This window comes from Dipodomys merriami, unplaced genomic scaffold, assembly GCF_024711535.1.
Source record: "Dipodomys merriami isolate MVZ:Mamm:240054 unplaced genomic scaffold, mDipMer1.0.p SCAF_443, whole genome shotgun sequence".
NCBI lineage: Eukaryota > Metazoa > Chordata > Mammalia > Rodentia > Heteromyidae > Dipodomys > Dipodomys merriami.
In genome coordinates this window covers 310,918-324,358 of record NW_027206006.1, presented here as the reverse complement: position 1 = coordinate 324,358, position 13,441 = coordinate 310,918, and the positions used below count along the sequence as shown (strand labels likewise).

At 42.1% G+C, this 13,441-nt stretch overlaps 1 protein-coding gene across 21 annotated transcripts in view; it reads left to right on the top strand.

The window, feature by feature from the left end:
• The window catches only part of LOC138808151 (hepatoma-derived growth factor-related protein 2-like), a 299,202-nt gene that overhangs the window by 65,498 nt on the left and 220,263 nt on the right, over positions 1 to 13,441 (top strand). Inside the window, exons 3-6 of one of the 21 annotated variants that reach the window (XR_011366402.1) lie at positions 6,774 to 6,912; positions 8,522 to 8,815; positions 9,210 to 9,257; positions 10,604 to 10,686. The exons of 19 other annotated variants lie outside the window; for them this stretch is intronic. Coding sequence is in view for 1 of the 2 variants with exons in the window: in XM_069994100.1 (XP_069850201.1) it covers positions 6,774 to 6,912; positions 8,522 to 8,815; positions 9,210 to 9,254 (478 nt within the window). In the remaining variant the exon portion in view is untranslated. One more of the 21 variants, XM_069994100.1, reaches the window with a different exon arrangement.

Below are 13,441 nucleotides of genomic sequence, written 5' to 3'. Positions count from 1 at the left end.
CACTAGAGCCACAGCGCTAATTCTTGCTTTTTTATGTGGTACTGAGGAATCAAACCCAAGGCATCATGGCATGCTAGGCACGCACTCTACCACTAAGCTACATTCCCAGTCTCCAATTTTTTATTTTTGTAACTTTAAAAAATTCTTTCTGAGTGGGCTGGAAAGGTGGCTCAGTGGTAGAGCACTTGCCTTGCATGCATGAGGCCGAGGCCCTGGGTTCGATTCCTCATCACCACATAATCAAAAAGAAAAAAGCTGGAAATGGTGCTGTGGCTCAAGTGGAAGAGTGCTAGCCTTGAGCTGAAGAGCTGAGGGACAGCACCCAGGTCCAGAGTTCAGGCCCCATGACCAGACCTCCCTCCCCCCCCAAAAAAAAAAAATTACTTCTGATTTCTCTGATTTTAAGGCATTTTGTAAAATATTCATATACGCGTATGTATATATATATACACATTCTTACAGTTTTATAGGGCACTTATGTAGACCATTGTTACTTCTTTTTTTTCTTTTAACAGTCTTGGAGATCCAATGAGGTCCTAGTTCATACAAGGCAAGTGCTCCTTCAGTGAGCTAAAACCTCCAGCATTAGGTTACTATTTTAAATTTAAAAGTGACTATTCTTTCCCCAACATTAAAAAATGGAGAACTTTTATTTTCAATGCTGAAGATTAAACCTAGGGTCTTGAACTTGCTGAGCAGTGTTACCACTTAGAAGCATATGTAGCCCAAAGTCTGTATTTAAATCACAGCATTACACTGGGTACCTAAACTGATTAGGTATTACTTGGTTAATTAGGTATTAAGATGGTTAAGGGGGAAAAAAAACGAGGCTATTAATAATCAAGAAATTAAGGCCTGGGAAGGTAGCTCAGTGCTAGAGTCCTTGCCTGCATGAGGCCCTGGGTTCCTCAGCACCACTTAAGCACCACCTAAGCAAAAAAAGCTGGAAGTGGCGCTGTGGTTCAAACGGTAGCTAGCCTTGAACTGAAGAGCTGAGGGACAACGCCCAGGCCCAGAGTTCAGGCCCATGACTGACCAAAATAAAGGAAATTAAGATATATTCAAATTTAAAAATACCTGCTTTAAGCTGGGTGCCGGTGGCTCACACCTGTAATCCTAGCTACTCAGGAGGCTGAGATCTGAGAATCTTGGTTCAAAGCCAGCCCAGGCAGGCAAGTCCATGAAAATCTTTTTTTTGGGGGGGGGGAGGGTCAGGTCGTGGGGCCTGAACTCTGGGCTTGGGCGCTGTTCCTCAGCTCTTCAGCTCAAGGCTAGCGCTCTACCAATTGAGCCACAGCGCTACTTCTGGCTTTTTTTCTTTTTGCTTATGTGGTGCTCAGGAATCAAACACAGGGCCTCATGCATTGCAAGGCAAGTGCTCTACCACTAAGCCACCTTCCCAGCCCCAAGTCTGTGAAAATCTTATCTCCAATAAACCACCAAAAAACTGGAAGTGGCACTGTAGCGTAAGTGGTAGAGCTCTAGCCTTGAGTTGAAGAGCTGAGGGACAGCGCCCAAGCTCTGAGTTCAAGCCCCACGACCTCCCCCCCCAAAAAAAAAAAAACTACTTGTTTCATAAAAATTTAGTGGCATTTTTATTTCAAAGTATACTTTAATGTTTTTGATCTTCAGTGTTTTTTGTTTTGTTTTGTTTTTTTGCTAGTCCTAGAGCTTGAACTGAGGGCTGGGGTGTTCTATTCAAGGTTAGCACTCTACCACTTGAGCCATAGATTCATTTCTGGAGGTCAGAGTTCTATAGACTTGCCTGCTGGTCTGGCTTCAAATTGTGGTCCTCAGCTCTCATCCTCTCAGCTTACTTAGTAACCAGGATTATAGGCAGGAGCCACTGGTGCCCAGCTATTATCAGTGTTCTTTTAAGTATACCATTTACATTTGCAAAGTCAGTACCTCCCAAAAGCTTGGAGAGTAAAGTCATGGGTTGATGATGAATTTGCTTTGTAACACTTGACACAGGATTTAATACAAGTAGATTACAGCAGTCACATTTGCCTATTTTATGTGACTTTCAGCAAATTACTTACCTTTGTGTCCTTCTGAATTTGTAAAATAGGGATATCTTCTATCTTAGAACTTTAGGCCACAGCTAAGGTGCTTTCATAAATAATTACTTAAGGGAAGTGAAGGGTAAACAAAGGAGGAGCCTGCAATGCTTGGTAAGAAATGTATGCATTATCCTGCCCATGTAATTGTAGCCCCTCTGTACAGTATGTTCTCAAATAAAATAAAATACAATTAAAAAATAATAATAATAATTACTTAGACTAATGCTAAGTATGTGTTGAATAAAATGCCAGTAAGAATTGTATGGCTTTGAAAGACTTGTTTTGGGAGCAATACTTGCTGGGATTTATAAATTAATAGTAACATTGCATATTTTTTTTCTAAGGCTGTTATTGTAGTGTTACTAAGTTTAGATCAGCTCAGTTTGAATTTTGCTGACTAGTTTTGCTAATTGAGAGAATGTCTTCGAACTCTCCAAACTCTTGAAAATTTAGTCATACTTTGCTGCTTTTGTCTCTTATTAATGTTCAACTTTAGAAACTTAAAAAATACTATATAGTATATGTAGTGTATAGTATGCATATAATTTTTTTTAATTTTTTATTGTGAAGATACTATACAGAGGGTTACAGTTACATGAGCAAGGGAGCGAGTACACTTCCTATTGAGCATTGCTACCCCCTCCATTGTTTTCCCCCTACCATCCTTACCTCCCTACCTTCCCCGAGGTTCTTTTTTTTTTTTAATTGTGATTAAGTGATTACATAATTTCCCAAATTTCACAGTATTTTGGAATAATGATGCTCATTTAAAGTCACAAGTTCATTCTAACTTTCCTGGAGCAAATTGTCTATCACGGTCTATAACATATAACGGTGTACACATATGCATATAATTTTTAATTACTGTAAATTTACAGAGATTTCATAGTTGTATTTTCATACATGCATATAATGTACATTGTTGAAATTATGTTCCTTTTTTTGGGGGGGGGTCAGTTGTGGGACTTGAACTCTGGGCCTGGGCTCTGTCCCTTAGCTCTTCAACTCAAGGCTAATGTTCTGCCACTGGAGCCACAGTGTTACTCCAATTTTTTGCTGATTTATTGGAGATTAGAGTCTCAATAGACTTTTTGGCCTGGGCTGGCTTTGAACTGTAATCCTCAGATCTCAGCCTCCTGAGGATCTGGGATTACAGGCGTAGCCACTGGCACCCAGCTTGTCCTTTCTCCTTCTGCCGGTCGTTTTTCCCCAACATTCTACCTTTTACTGTCATAGCATCTATTTATTTATTGAGCCAAGCCTGGGCCTTCACTCAGGGCTAGGGCACTGTCTCTGATTTCTCTCTCTCTCTCTCTCTCTCTCTCTCTCTCTCTCTCTTTTTTTTTTTTTTTTTTTTTTTTTTTTTTTTTTTTTTTTTTTGCTCATGGCTTGTACTTTACCATCTGAGCTGTAGTTCCACTTCGGAATTTTTGGCAGTTAAAAGTCTCATGATCCTCAGCTCTTACCTTCCCAACATGTTAGGATTACAGGTATGAATCACTCGTGCCTGACTTGTTATAAAATTTTACTTACCTTCCCAACATGTTAGGATTACAGGTATGAATCACTCGTGCCTGACTTGTTATAAAATTTTAGTAAACATCCTTTTTCAGATTTGTTTCATATTTTGTGATTTTATAATAGGTAAATGAAGCAGCAAGTTAGAGTTGATAAGTTGAAAATGAAACGTTTTGTTTAGAAAATACTACTTAACAAAGATAAATGACTTGATCTTGATGTCCTTGTCTCTGATAGGCCTTCATATTTTGATTATGGCCCCTTTGGTTTGACTTAAAAGTTCTAAGTTTGGGCTGGGAAGATGGCTCAGTGGTAGAGTGCTTGCCTTGCATGCCTGAGGCCCTAGGTTCGATTCCCTAGTACCACATAAGCAAAAAGAAAAAAGCCGGAAGTGGCACTATGGCTCAAGTGCAGCGCCCAGGCTCAGAGTTCAGGCCCTATGACTGGACCCCAAAAAAAAAAAAAAAAGTTCTAAGTTTGTGGTGACTTTGTGTGGGCTTTCTTATGGGCATCCATACTGTTTAGTAAAAAGGTAAAATCTGAGACATAACTGCTTTTCTATATATTTGCAAAAGAACTTCAATCCACATAAGTTTACTGTTAGATTTGGAATTTACTGCTTAATTTTCTCATTGCTTTTAAAAAGCAAATAATAAAAGGAAAGTTCTACAATTTAACCACTAAAGAGAAAGAATAATATTTTTATATTTTAGAATTTCTAAACCTGTTGTGTTCTGATTTTTTTTCCTCTGAACTTTCACAATTTTCCTTCCTTCATTCCTTCCTTTCTCTCTCCCTTTCCTCTCTCCCTCCCCTCTCTTCTTTCCTTCTTCCCTTTCCTCCCTTCTTTCCTCCCTTTAATCTCTTTCTCGAGCTGGTACCAGCACTTTAACTCAGGGCCTAGGCATTTTCCTTTAGTGTTTTTGTTTTTGGTACAAGGCTGGTGCTCAGCTACTTGAGCCACAGTTTCACTTCTACCTTTTGGATAGTTAATTGCAGATAAGTGTTTCATGGCCTTTTCTGCTTGAGCTGGGTTCTAACCATGAACCTCAGATCTCAGCCTCCTGAATAGCTAGATTACAGGTGTGATCCATGGGTTCCTGGCTTCACAATTTTTTTGTATTTGCTATCAAAATGTAATTAGATTATGTCCTATTTCCATTTTGCATATAAAACACTTTTTGTAGGCCATTTGAAAATGGAACATTTCTAAGAGAAAACCATAGCCACAGCCACCATAAGGTGTTCCTTGGTAACTAGCGGTGCGGTCTCTGGGCTAATTTATGTACTATTCAGGAATCTTAGGGGATTGTATCCCTGTGGACAGTTCTTTTGTTCATCAGCTTTGTTTTTGACTTATCAGTCTTGAGCATATTCTTTACCCCACCTATACTTGGAATTGATTGTGAAGATCAAACACTGAACAGTATATTTACTGTTACAATATTTATTTTATTTTTTTGTGTGTGCTGATGCTGAATATTGAATTCAAGGTCTTATACTCTTGCTTGGCTTTTTCAGTGGCCTGGTGTGTGCTACTACTTGAGCTACACCTGCACTTCCAGGATTTTGCTCGTTAATCGGAGAGTCCCTTGGATTTTCTGCCTGGCTGGCTTCAAACCAACATCAGACTGAGCCTCCTGAGTAGCTAGATTACAGGCATGAGCCACTGGTCCCAGACTCTTAAAATATTGCAGCCTCCTGGCTACTTAGGAGAACTGAGATCTGAGTATCTTGGTTTGAAGCCCAAAGAAAAGTGCTTGGGAATCCCAATTAACCAGCAGAAAAGCAGATTGGAGTGTGTGACTCAAGTGATGGAACACCAGCTGTGAGCAGAAAAAAGACAGCAAGAGTATGAAGCCTTGCCTTGAGTTCAAGCCCTCACTATTGGCACAGAAAAAGTGCTCAAACAATAGATTGATAGATCCATTTAGCAAAATGTATTAAATAATTACTGACATGAAAATCTGTTCATATTTAATTAGAAGTATATAATGATGTTTAAATTAGGTACTTTCTGTTTTTTCACAGTACTAGAGTTTGAGCTTGAGCTTTGAGGCGTTGAGCCTGGTTCGTTTGCTTGGCTGGTTCTCTACCACTTGAACCATGCTTTCAGACCATCTCTTTGCTGTTTATTCAGACTTGGTGATTTTTTTCTCCCCAGCCTGGCTTTGTCCAGTTTGGGGGGGAAGTTTTTTTTTGTTTTGTTTTTTGTTTTTTGTCGTTCATGGGGCTTGAACTATGGGCCTGAAAAGCCTGTTTAATTAAACTGAATGAGACCAGGTGCTGTTGATTCCTGCCTCTAATAGCCACATGAGGTTGAAATCTGAGAATTGAGGTTCTTAGCCAGTCTGGGCTCAAAAGTTCATGAGAATCCCATTTTCAGTAACCAGTGGAGCTATGCCTCAAGTGGTCTAAAGCTGTAGCCTTGGGCACAAAAGTTCAGGGACAGTGCCCAGGCTCTGAGTTCAAGGCCCAGGATCAGTACCAAAAAAAAAGTTTATGTAAATGAGATGGTGTTATGGATCTAGGAACTCATTACTGAATTAATAAAGTATATCAGATTGACATGTAGTTCTGTGGTTTAGTGCTTGACTTGTTTCTGTGAGACCCTGGATGCAATCCTTAGTACTGTAAGCGAAAAAAAACAGTAGTATTTGGAATAAAATATAGCCTACTTTATCCCTACCTCTAAACAGAAAACATTTATTGTTCTGCAAAGAAATGGAACCTAAAAATCTTTTAGAAGCTAGGTGGCTGGTGTTTCACACCTATACTCCTAGCTATTCAGCCTGAGATATGAGGATCAAAATTCTAAGCCAGCCTGGAAGAAAAGTCTGTGTGGCTCTCTTGTGTTCCAAGCTGGAAGTGGAACTATGGCTGTAGTAGAGTGACTGTAGCCTTAAGTAAAAAAGCTAAGCAATAGTGGGAGGCTCTGAGTTCAAGCCAAAATATCTGCATACATACTCCCCCCAAAAAGACTTTTCCAACATTTGTTCTGCCAGTACTTAGAGCCTTCTCATGTCTTGGTGAGATTGTGTTCATTGAAATGAATTCATCAGACTTTATATCCTTGTCTTCCCTTTAATTTGTATTTTATGAAATGCATCCTATAATAGTGTTATTTTAGTAATGTACTATGTATATATTTATTTGAGGTTGCATTGCACTTATTATCTTCTTCTGTTTTAGTGCTTTTTTAGGACCAAAGGATATATTTCCTTACTCAGAAAATAAGGAAAAGTATGGCAAACCAAATAAACAAAAAGGTTTCAATGAAGGCTTATGGGAGATAGATAACAATCCAAAAGTGAAATTTTCAAGTGTACAGGTGAGTCATTGGATATCCACTTAGTTTAGTATTATTTATTCAGTCTTGGAGGAAAAAATACCATCATAGCTATAGGAAAATAAGATGGCATTTAAGAGTCTTAGTAATTTTGGATTAAATTGTGTTCTTATTTATGGAATAAACTTTGACTTTTTATGTCTAGATGAACTACTGAAATTATTATACTGCTAAAGAGACCTCAGAAAACTGAGAAATGCTTGGTTATTTACTCCTAAGAATAAAGTTTAATATATTAGATTTAAAGCCATATGTACTGTCTTTTTTTTCTTTATTTTTTTTTGTCAGTTGTGGGACTTGAACTCTGGGTCTGTGCACCATCCCTGAGCTCTTCAGCTTAATGCTAGAGCTCTACCACTTGAGCCACAGCACCACTTCCAGTTTTCTGGTAGTTAATTGGTGATAGAGTGTCAGGGACTTCCCTTGCCCAGGCTGGCTTTGAATCTCGATCCTCAGATCTCAGCCTCTTGAGTAGCTAGGATTACAGGCGTGAGCCACCAGTGCCTGGTTTCTACTATATTAGCTCTCAGACATTTCCATACATGCATACAAATCGTTGAAAATAAGTTTTATTCTATTTTCATACATGTGTAAAGTACTTAATTTGCCCTCTCCTTGGCCCTCTTCCCTCCTGCTAGTACCTGATCACCCAGAAGAGCCTATATTACTTTCCTTTCATTCATTTTTTTAAGTGAGTATTACACAAAGGAACTTTGCCATGTTATTTCACATATATACATATATGCTATGTTCAGTTCAGGATATTTTTTTGGAGGGGTCAGTTGTGGGGCTTGAACTCTGGGCTTGGGTGCTGTCTCTGCGCTCTTCAGCTCAAGGTGACAGACCAGGGGGTTGTGTGTGTGTGTGTGTGTGTGGTGTGTGCGAGTGTGAGTGTGGGTGGTGTGTGGTGTGTTTGAGCGTGAGTGGTGTGTGTGTGATGTGATTGAGTGTGTGTGGTGTGTGTGTGTGTGATGTGATTGAGCGTGTGTGGTGTGTGTGGTGTGGTATGAGTGTGAGCATGTGGTGTGAGTGTGGTGTATGAATGGTGTGATTGTGAGTAAGCATGTGTGGTGTGTGTGATTGAGTGTGAGTGTGGTGTGTGTGGTGTGATTGAGTGTGAGCGTATAGTGTGTGGTATTTTTGGTGTATGGTGAGTGTGAGTGTGAGTGGTGTGGTATGACTGTGTGATGTGAGTTTGGTATGACTGAGTGTGGTGTGAGTGCTGTAGGTGTGGTGTGGTGTGATCGTGTGTGGTGTATGTGAGTGAGCGTGTATGGTGTGTGGTGTGTGGTGTATGAGCGTGTGTGATGTGTGGGTGGTGTGATTTGAGAGCGTGTGTAGTGTGATTGTGAGTGTGAACGTATGTGGTGTGAGTATAATGGGTGGTGTGATTGAATGATAGCGTGTGTGGTGTGTGGTGTGAGTGGTGTATGGTGTGTGAGTGAGCGTGTGTGTGGTGTAATTGAGTGTGAGGGTGTGGTATGTGTGGTGTGATTGAGCATGTGTGGTGTGCGTGGTGTGTGGAGTGTGACTGTGTGTGGTGTGTGTGATTGTGTGTGTGGTGTTAGTGTGAGTCATTCCGTTGTCCTAGGTGCTGGGTGTGAATGTTGCCTTATGCTCCAGGCCGCCCTTCATTGGCTCTCCAGGGAGCAGAGCACAGAGCTTGTGGGTCACCCGCTGCTCTGCGCGGGGCCGGGGTCGTAGGGTCGCTGGGTCAGCGGGGCCAGCAAGGCTGAGGGTTGGCAGGCCCAGCCTGGCCTTGGCTCCCACCCTGACTGCGCCCAACGCCCGCCACTCCATGGCCCCCGCGGTCCTGGAGGCAGAGGTTGGAGGCTCTCAGTTGGAGGCAGTCTGGACCAACTTCACCCTCATCTCAGAGCGACTGGTGAGGAGGGCACCTGGCACGGCAGGGAGGCCGGGTGGGGCCCTGTACCCGGAGGGGGAGCTGCCTGGCCAGGCTCTGGGCCCGCCCGCCCCCCTGGACAGGGCAGCAGGTGCTGCTCCGCAGGTGGCCGCTGGAGGGCGCTGTCTCCCCGGCCTGCAGAGCCGACAGAGGCCTTGTGCAGCCAGGATCCCATTAGTGGTGGAGGGGTGTCTGGTCCAGCGAGAGGGCGGCCCAGGTCAGGGGGTGACTGGCCAGCCGGGAGTGGGGAGGCCCACACGGTGGGGATGGAGGGGTGCGGTGGGAGCAGTGGGGGGCGTAGTGGGGGTGAGGTGTAGGGGGAGGTTCTGGGTGCAGCATGGGAGTTCTGCCCCTGATGACTTTCTTCTCTGCATAGCACCTGATGCCTGGCATTTCCTCAAATCATCTTCACAACACATAGGAGGTGGGCACCTCTGCAGCCCCATCTTTTTACACAAGAAGTTAAGTAATTCAGCGTCAGGTAATCACGTGAACAGGTCTGCCAGAGTTGGAGAACTTCGTCTCTTTGTTCCAAAGGAAATTGGACTATCTGTCTCCAGAATGTGGCTTTGCTCTGTTAAATGGCCCCAGGGCTGGGAAGGTGGCTCAGTGGTAGAGCTCTTGCCTTGCGTGCCTGAGGCCCTGGGTTCGATTCCTCAGCACCACATAAGCAAAAAGAAAAAAGCCGGAAGTGGCACTGTGGCTCAAGTGGTAGAGTGCTAGCCTTGAGCTGAAGGGCTGAGGGACAGCACCCAGGCCCAGAGTTCAGGCCCCATGACTGGACCCCCCCCCAAAAAAAAATCGCCCCAATAAAAGCTGTTGTCTTCACTTGAAAGGTAGGGGAATCAGGAGATACTTTAGGTGGAGCATAAAAGCCTGTGCAAACATAAAAGATCATCATTCTATTGTTGATATATATCCTAGTAAGGACATTTTAAATGCAATGCAAACATAACACAGATTCCCTGCTGATGTTTCTTACTTAGTAATTTGTGAGTTCGACTTCTGAGCAGATCTTCATTGAGACACTTGAGTCATAGAGAAAAATAACACTTGGCTTTGGAGTTCATCAACTTGGAAATTTTTTTTTACATTTTTTTTATTGTGAAAATACTGTACAGAGGGGTTACAATTACATGGGCAAGATAATGAGTACATTTCTTATCAAGCATTGTAGCCTCCTCCTTTGTTTCCCCTACCCATCCCTTCACATCCCCCCCTTCCCCAATCCTCCCCGCCCCCTCCCCACCGAAGTTGTAAAGTTCGTTTTCGACATGACAACTTGTACTTCTCATTGTCGCAATGGGTCCACCTGTATCCCCGTTTAAATGACTTGTTTTTCCCTTTCCCCTCCACAAATTATACCGACATCAAATACAGTGAAAGCATAGGTTATACTGTGTGGGAAGGACATACAAAGCAACAAAGAAATAATCTTATAAATGCGTTAGAAACAATCGCATGAAAGAAAACATTTGAATACATATCTTAGGGTTTATTTCCCTAACATCACCTCATCTGACCTTTTCTGCTTGACTCAGACATATACTAGATATTGCAAATAAGGGGAACCATGGGACCTATGTTTCTTTGGGCTTGGCTTACTTCACTTAATATAATTTTCAACTTGGAAATTTTATTATTTTACTTTGTGAAGACAAGGCCTTACACACATGGAAATGAGAAACTAATTCGTAAGTGTACAATTAAACAGACACAGTTTGTATGCAAGTGTACACAGATGTATTAACTGAAGTATGGTATTTGCAGGGGAGAATTCGGATGGTAAAATTCCTCAGGAAAACAAACTCATAGTCCAATGAAATGAATACCAGGAAACTGGCACTTTAAAGGTATGAGTAGGTCAAGGGGAGGGAGGGTGGATGAATGAAGAGAGGAAGGCAACCATAATACTTAATATGTATTCTGTGAAACCAAGAATTGAGAACAGGGCTGGTTTTGGGAAGGTTGGGAGAGAATGATGAAGGAGTGGCATGATCAAGGTGCATTGTATTTATAAACTGACGTGTGCCACCACTGATAACAAAACCACAATATAAAAGGTGCAGCGAACACTGGGAGACATTGGCATAGGTGAGAATTACCTGCCTGACCACTGATAGAACCACACAGGTACTTCAATGGGGAAAACCATTTCACAGAAATCATCTCAGGGAGACAGTGAATGTTTTGTCTTTAGGGGGTATGCAATATTTGGATATCATAGAAAGGAAGGATTCGAGGCACGAGCAGGGGTGGTGGGGGAGGAATATGCCCGGTCCCTTCCTGTGCTGATGAGGTGCAGAGGGACAGTAGGGTTGCGGTGGAGGCGTGGGGAGAGGAGGCTAGAGGAGACCTTGAATGTCACATTGAGGACGGGTTTTGTGCTGCAGCAGCAGAGGACTGTCAGGAGCACAGAGGGAAGATTTCCCCGGTGGTGCTGTGGAGGCAGAGACAGGAACCAGAATACTAATTAGGCGTTCATTGCTAATACGCTCATAGGAGGGGTGGCCAAGAGTAGGATATGAGAGATGTGGAAAGTCAGTATGAAAGCACAGCTGAGTTACTCAAAGACAAATTTCCAAGTGGGTAATGAGAAAAAGAGAAACTCTCTGACACAAAAATAGAACAAGGTGAAGGAATTTGGTGGGGGCGGGTGGTTAAGAAGGTGCCTATTTTGAGATAACAAACTTGCTTCTGGATGTAATGAGTTTTGATGTGCTGTTAGAATGTGACGTGTAGACGTCCACATATAAAATTGCCAAGTGCAGATATCTGAATTCTGATGGTGTGAAGCCCTGGAGTGCCAACGTGAACCGTGAAACCAAGAGCTTCTGAAAAATTTAGGCCCCAAACGCTTTGAGATGTCAAACCTCAACCCGTCACTAAATTATTCACATTTGATTTTGTTCTCATAATGAACAGAGCAAAGAATCCGTTTTTTTCTCACAGATTTTTTTTTTGAAGTTGGCAAAAATAATGGATTTTAAAGAAGTCATCAATGATCAGTGAACTTACTTGGTAGATTCTTTTTTTCTTTTTGGTGAGGAATGACTCACATACTAGAAAGTATAAAATCCAGTGGCAAAATATACACATGAGTCCCCCTATACGTACCACTCCCATCAGGAAATGGAACGCTTCCAGCACTCCAAATAGTGCCTTCCTTATAAGTTAAGGTCTCTCCAGGGTGCTACCTTCCAGAATGACTACCACTTTGAACAATATCCACTTAAGTTTTTTTTTGGGGGGGGGTCCGGTAGGAGGGCCTGAACTCTGGGCCTGGGCGCTGTCCCTCAGCTCTTCAGCTCAAGGCTAGCGTTCTACCACTTGAGCCACAGCGCCACCTCTGGTCTTTTTTGCTTATGTGGTGCTGAGGAATCGAACCCAGGGCCTCAGGCATGCAAGGCAAGCACTCTACCACTGAGCCATCTTCCCAGCCCCCACTTAAGTTATTTTTATGCCTTCAGCTCTGTATGAATTGAATCATACAATGATATATCACATACTATATATATAGATCTTGTATCTGTGATAATATATATCTTTGGTTAAGATGCATTTTTCTAGTATAGTTCATGGAAACAAATCTGGAGACGTGGATGCAATTTACACTTATTGAGGAACCATGCCACCCTAGTACATGAGGCCATCGGCCACACATAGGGACTTTGTCTGCATTGGTGTACACACACACACACACACACACACACACACACACCACAGACATAGGCTGAAGGCCCCTAGGTGAGGTCATGGCAGACTCAGGCACTGGTTATGGCCCAGGTTTTACCCTCTTTTCTCGAGTGGGGGGAAGACTTACAACTCTCATGTGATCATCTTAGGGCAAATGAATATTTTTATTTTACCCCCACTCTTGGGGTAGCGACAGGAAAGTTGTTTAGCCTTTGCAAACTGATTTTTTAATCTAAGTGCTGAAAAGTTAGTTTGCTCTTATAATAGCATAAATAAACACTCTTGGAGCGAGAGCTCAGTTTTATTCTTCCCTCTTCAGCAAAGCATTAAAAACAAAATCACCTCCATTCTAAACACAGAAACCTAGAATTACAGGAAGGACATCTCATTTATTTAATAGTGGTAAGGAAAATACTTTATGGAACAAGGACCAAGGACCTTAGATAAGGGGACTAGAGCCACAGCTACCTGCAGCTGTGCAATGAGTTACAGGCAGGGAGGGAGAGGTGGAGGCCTTGCTATTATGTGCACAGAAACACCTTTCAGTAATCCAGAAGCTCAGGGCTGCCCAGCATGCTTTGTATTAGAGGCTGGGGACACCATATTTCTTTGTATCCTTAGAGTTTCTGTTGCCTTCTGAAACTGATACAATACAAATTGTGTGTGTGTGCATGTATGTATGAAAGAGGAAGCACTTTAGTTCAAATGAGCACTTAATATTCATAATTTCATCTAATTTTAATAAATTATATATGGGAAATACTGAATGGGCCACAAAATATTTTATTATTACTATTTTTTAAAATAAAATGTTTTTCTCCATTTCTTCTGTCCCACCTTCAATTTTTTGTTGCTTTTTTTTCTTATGAGCAAGAATTATATCTTCTCAGATTCTCAAAAATTAATCTGCTT